The sequence below is a fragment of the Panthera pardus genome, unplaced genomic scaffold (genome assembly GCF_024362965.1).
Source record: "Panthera pardus isolate Hobbes unplaced genomic scaffold, ASM2436296v1 HiC_scaffold_10, whole genome shotgun sequence".
Classification (NCBI taxonomy): Eukaryota; Metazoa; Chordata; class Mammalia; order Carnivora; family Felidae; genus Panthera; species Panthera pardus.
The window spans coordinates 39,290,060-39,296,300 of record NW_026526655.1 but is presented as its reverse complement, the minus strand read 5'-3'; the positions used below and the strand labels follow the sequence as shown (position 1 = coordinate 39,296,300).

Here is a 6,241-nt window from a genome sequence, read left to right as displayed (position 1 = left end):
AGAATCTGAAGCAGGCTCCAGGCTTCCAGCTGTCAGAACAGAGCCTGATGCGGGGCTCAAACCCACAAACTGTGAGATCATGACCTGAGCCAAAGTTGGATGGTTATCGAACTGAGCCACTCAGGCGTCCCAAAACCTCGTCTCTTTGACCTAGTGGTCCTACATATGAGAACTTATCATGAGAAAGAATTCTTTCAAAGAAACCAACTATATCCATAAGGACATTCACTCTAATTTAATCCACAATAGGGAGAAATGAAAAACTCCAAATGACTTTACATCTATTGAAAAACTATTATGCACGCAGATATTAAAACTATATTTAAGAAGAGGAAGCAACACTAGGGCACATTATATATATTAAACACTTGGATTCCAATGAATTTTTTTCAACAATGTGTGAGAGAATCCGAAAAATTAATGAAAACTGTTGTTAATTAGAACATGATGCCATATTCCTTCTCAATCCTGCTCTCGTGATCCCCAATTCAATCATGATTTTTATTCTTATGAGCAACTTGAATGCTAAGTCCATAGTAGAGTAAAAGATGAATTTAACTGCTCAATTAATCTGTATTTGTTTCCATGACTTGAAATTTTCTACTAATAGGGGCGCCTGGGTGGCTCAGTCGGTTGGGCGGCCGACTTCGGCTCAGGTCATGATCTCACGGTCCGTGAGGGCTGTGAGTTCGAGCCCCGCGTCGGGCTCTGTGCTGACAGCTCAGAGCCTGGAGTCTGTTTCAGATTCTGTGTCTCCCTCTCTCTGACCCTCCCCTCTTCATGCTGTCTCTCTCTGTCTCAAAAACAAATAAATGTTAAAAAAAAAAATTAAAAAAAAAAAAAAGAAATTTTCTACTAATAAAAATAATTACAAATGATTGAGTTGATGTTTTAGGAGATGTGGAAAATATGAAGTTATTAATTATAAGAAGTATTTGTGATTTTCTAACATTTTGGTACATATTTTTTATATGCATAGGACAAAAGGCTCACCTCAGAAACGTATATATCAAGGAGAATAATGTAAAACTATAGAGAAATGCATGCAAGGCAACTAAATACAGACTCTGTAGACCAAGGTGTATTTAATTAATGATCAAAGAAATAACGTGTAGCTGCAAGAAACAGGATTTATTACTAAAACCCAAGAAACCCAAGTTTTCTGTAGTATGGATGCTATTTTGTCCCACTTTTCAAGTGGGTCCCTATGAAATTAATTTCATAGATTTTGTCTTTGAGCTATATATTACAATTTAATTGGTAATTCAGGACTCAATTTCTATCTAAAAACAGTGCATTTATTAACCAGACATTTTTACTGTAATCACTGCCCCCAGTGTGGGGCTCAAACTCATAACCCTAACATCATGAGTTGCATGCTCTGCCTACTGAGTCAGCCAGGCGCCCCTATGATACATTAATATTCCATATCTTTACTAGAAATAATAATAAATATAGCTGAGTACCTTGTGGATGGACTTAATCATAACTCTCTCCAATTCAACCAACCACTTCTCCACTTGACCTCTGGCTTTGGCTGTTGAAATGGTCTCTGTGAGTTCCACCAACTCTTCTTCACTACTCTTCATGTGAGTAATATCAAGTGTTTCTGTAAATTCTACCTTTGCAATTCCTTCAAAACATTTCTTCAAGTGAGGTTGCACCCTGTCAGGGGAAAAAATGTTCAAGAGAATTAATCAGATTAAAGCAGTTCCTTAACATCAGTGTTCTTTGTGTACCAATCTTTACGCACAATTTATAAATGTGCATCACGTGTCAGGCCCCTGCTAGATGCTGCTGGAGATGAAAGGCTGAGGGAAAAAGACACAATCCCTGTCTGTATGGATTATACAGTCTAGTAGGAGGTCATCATTAATTGAATAATCACAAAAAGATCTGTAAAACTACAATTATAATAAGAGCTACAGAGGAGACACCCATGAGGCTTTGTTTCCAACACAATAAACTGAAAGATGTTAAAAGCAACATAAGGAACAAACCAATCTTGGCTAACAGATAATACACTAATTGGAAGAATCTTCAAATGCACAAAACTAGCTTTTTCAACTGGGATCTTCAGAGACTGCTCACAAATTATGAACTAGGTTTAGCACTTTAAGTACTTTACAGTTTACTAAATCAATAGCTTTGAAAGTATCCAACTGTAATCATTGTAACACAGATGGAAGTGACTAAACCCCTCATTCTGGGCACATTACTAATAACCAAATGAACTCATCTTTCAATAGGCAATTAAGAATCAGAATATAAAAATTCAGATAGAAATCTGAGCCTACAGGAGGAAGTCAAACTTTCACTCTTCATAGATGACATGATACTCTATATGGAAAACCCAAAATATTCTACCCAAAATCTTCTAGAACTGATCCATGAATTCAGCAAAGTGGCAGGATACAAAATCAATGCACAGAACTTGGTTGCATTCCTATACACAAACAATGAAGCAAGAGAAAAAGAAATCGATCCCATTTACAATTGCACCAAAAACCATAAAATACCTGGGAATAAATTTAACCAAAGAAGTGAAAAATCTATACACTGAAAACTATAGAAAGCTTATGAAAGAAATTGAAGAAAACACAAAAAAATGGAAAAAGATTCCATGCTCCTGGATAGGAAGAACAAATATTGTTAAAATGTCCATACTACTCAAAGCAATCTACATATTCAATGCAATCCCTATCAAAATAACACCAGCATTCTTCACAGAGCTAGAACAAATAATCCTAAAATATGGAACCAGAAAACACCCTGAATAGCCAAAGCAATCTTGAAAAAGAAAACCAAAGCAGGAGGCATCACAATCCTGGACTTCAAGCTGTACTACAAAGCTGTAATCATCAAGACAGTATGGTACTGGCACAAGAACAGACACTCAGATCAATGGAACAGAATAGAGAACCCAGAAATGGACCCACAAATATATGGCCAACTAATCTTTGACAAAGCAGGAAAGAATATCCAATGGAATAAAGACAGTCTCTTCAGCAAGTGGTGCTGGGAAAACTGTACAGCACAGGCAGAAAAATGATCCTGGACCACTTTCTTACACCATACACACACAAAAAAACTCCAAAATGGATCAAAGACCTAAATGTAAGACAGGAAGCCATCAAAATCCTTGAGGAGAAAGCAGGCAAAAACCTCTTTGACCTTGGCCGCAGCAACTTCTTATTCAACACGTCTCTGGAGGCCAGGGAAACAAAAGCAAAAATGAACTATTGGGACCTCATCAAAATAAAAAGCTCTGCAAAGCAAAGGAAACAATCAGCAAAACTAAAAGGCAACCGATGGAATGGGAGAAGATATTTATTTACAGACGACATATCAGATAAAGGGTTAGTGTCCAAAATCTATAAAGAACTTATCAAACTCAACACCCAAAAAACAAATAATCCAGTGAAGAAATGGGCAAAAGAGATGAATAAACACTTCTTCAAAGAAGACATCCAGATGACCAACCGACACATAAAAACTGCTCAACATCACACATCAGGGAAATACAAATCAAAACCACAATGAGATACCACCTTACACCAGTCAGAATGGCTAAGATTAACAACTCAGGCAACAACAGATGTTGGTGAGGATGCAGAGAGAGAGGATCTCTTTTGCACTGCCAGTAAGAATGCAAACTGGTGCAGCCACTCTGGAAAACAATATGGAGTTTCCTCAAAAAATTAAAAATAGAACTACCCTGGGGTACCTGGGTGGCTCAGTCAGTTAAGCGACCAACTTCAGCTCAGGTCATGATCTCACAGTTTGTGAGTTCGAGCCCCATGTCAGGCTCTGCGCTGACAGCTCAGAGCCTGGAGTCCGTTTCGGATTCCATGTCTCGCTCTCTCTCTGCCCCTCCCCCACTCACATTCTGTCTCTTTCCTTCAAAAATAAATAAACGTTAAAAAAAAGAAAGAAAGAAAGAAAGAAAAATAGAACTACCCTATGACCCAGCAATTGTACTACTAGGTATTTATCCAAGGGATACAGGTATGCCGTTTCAAAGGGGCACATGCACCCCAATGTTTATAGCAGCACTATCAACAATAGCCAAAGTATGGAAAGAGCCCAAATGTCCATTGATGGATGAGTGAATAAAGATGTGGTATGTATGTATGTATGTATGTGTACATATACATACATACAATGGAGTATTACTCGGCAATCAAAAAGAATGAAATCTTGTCCTTCGCAACTACATGGATGGAACTAGAGGGTATTATGCTAAGTGAAATTAGTCAGATAAAGACAAATATCATATGACTTCACTCATATGAGGAATTTATGATACAAAACAGATGAACATAAGGGAAGGGAAGCAAAAATAATATAAAAACAGGGAGGGGGACAAAAACATAAAGAGACTCATAAATATGGAGAACAAACATTCTTTTTTTTACTGAGGTTTTTTTACTGAGGTTACTGGAGGGGTTGTGGGAGGGGGGGATGGGCTAAATGGGTCAGGGGCATTAAGGAATCTACTCCTGAAATCGTTGTTGCACTATATGCTAACTAACTTGGATAAAAATTTTAAAATAAATAAATGAAAGTTAAAAAATATATATATAAAATAAAATAGCAAAAAAAAAAAAAAAAAAAGAAGAAGAAGAAGAAGAAAAGAAATTTGAGCCTAAATTTATCTTTTTGTCTGGATTCCTTGTCTCCTACTTTGAAGGCACAAGACACAAAACTAACAAATTTAATAACTTTCCATTCACTGTCTGCTGTACACCAGACATACACACTTTTCTAAGAAATTGGGCATCAGTGTCGGGGAAGAAAAAGAAGTCCAAATTCTCTGCCATCATGGAGCTTATGTTCTGCTAGAGGAAATCAGACAGTAAACAAGTAAGTACATGATAGAGTGTTCCAGATGCTACAAAAGAGGCCGAAGGAAATAAAAGCAGAGACGATAATCCACTGGCTAGGCAGTGCTGGAAGGGTTGCCATTTTAAATACAGTGGTCAGGGAAAGTCTTCCTGAGGTGCAGACCTTTGAGCATATTTCCACAAAAGTCTAGAAGAGGTAAAAGAAGTCAGAGATATTCAGGTAAGGAGCAACTTCCGCAAAGATGGTGGTACACGGATGTAGGGGGCTGCCCCTTTTAGAGTGGACTTAGAAGGACAGGTAATGGGACACCACCAGCAGGGGTCACTGCAAGCCACTGGGAGCGAGGTGTTCTGAAAAATATGTAGGAGAAAATGGGTAAATTAGAAATCCTCCCCAAGATTTATCACGTTTGGAAAAATCACCTTCAATGACATTACTCATGTCGTTTTAAATAATTACATTGGTTATTGATAATACTGGGAATATTCTTGAACATAATTATATGTGTTTTTATTCTGCCTTATTTTAAAAAGTAAATTCAGATAAATTTAGCTATATGCTACGTATGTAAGTTACTTACCTAGTGGGATCTTTAGTCTCAGACAGTATCTCAAGAAGTTCATCATTAGACAAGAAAAAGAATCTGGGGAAGAAGAGACGTTTCTTTTCCAAATATTCATTAAGTCCTTTAAGAATGAGTTCCAAAAGTTCGTTTGATTTTTTCAGCCGTTCCAGCATTCTCTCAACAGTTACAACGTGTAGAACACGTTTATCCTAAAAATAAACACCCAATTCAAAAATATTAGATACTAGCTTTATTTGTATTCTTATTGTATTCGAGGTTGCCTGTTTTTAATCAAACAAAGGTCAACCAAAATTTAAAATGAATATTTTCTAAAAGTAGCCTCACAGACTCTAGGTCTAACTAGCCTCTTTAATTAGTAAGAGTCATGTTGACTTGATCCTTAGTGATGTTGCTCACAGTGTCTCATTCTACACTGGAAAGCGTGAGAGACAGAAAATGAGTGTGAGGGGGAGGGAAGGAAGAGAGGGATGCGGGGGGGTGAACGCTCATGCACTGGGATGGGGCAAGAACAGGGAACTCACAGGAAGGATGGGGGAAACAAAATAGTATGAGATGTGTTTGTCTTTTATTCATTGAGAAAAGTATTCTAAAATGATAAATCAGCATTACTTCATATATTATTGTTATCGATAATAAAACAACACGATCTCTGTTTTATAACTGTAGATAAAAATATAAGTGAGGGTGAAGAAAGGAGTTTTCAATAAAAATCTTACACTGCAAAAACTGTATTTGGAACTACAGAGGAACACTGCTTGCTAAAGGACTTAAGTTTCAGGTATATTCTTCCTGAACGCTCTAGAAGCT

At 37.2% G+C, this 6,241-nt stretch overlaps 1 protein-coding gene across 1 annotated transcript in view; it reads right to left on the bottom strand.

The window, feature by feature from the left end:
• Positions 1-6,241, bottom strand: part of DNAH7 (dynein axonemal heavy chain 7) — a 263,621-nt gene that overhangs the window by 179,304 nt on the left and 78,076 nt on the right. Inside the window, exons 21-22 of the mRNA XM_053906776.1 lie at positions 5,429-5,622; positions 1,467-1,665 (exon numbers count right to left, since the gene is read on the bottom strand). Of these exons, the coding sequence (XP_053762751.1) occupies positions 1,467-1,665; positions 5,429-5,622 (393 nt within the window). The remainder of the gene's footprint in view (positions 1-1,466; positions 1,666-5,428; positions 5,623-6,241) is intronic.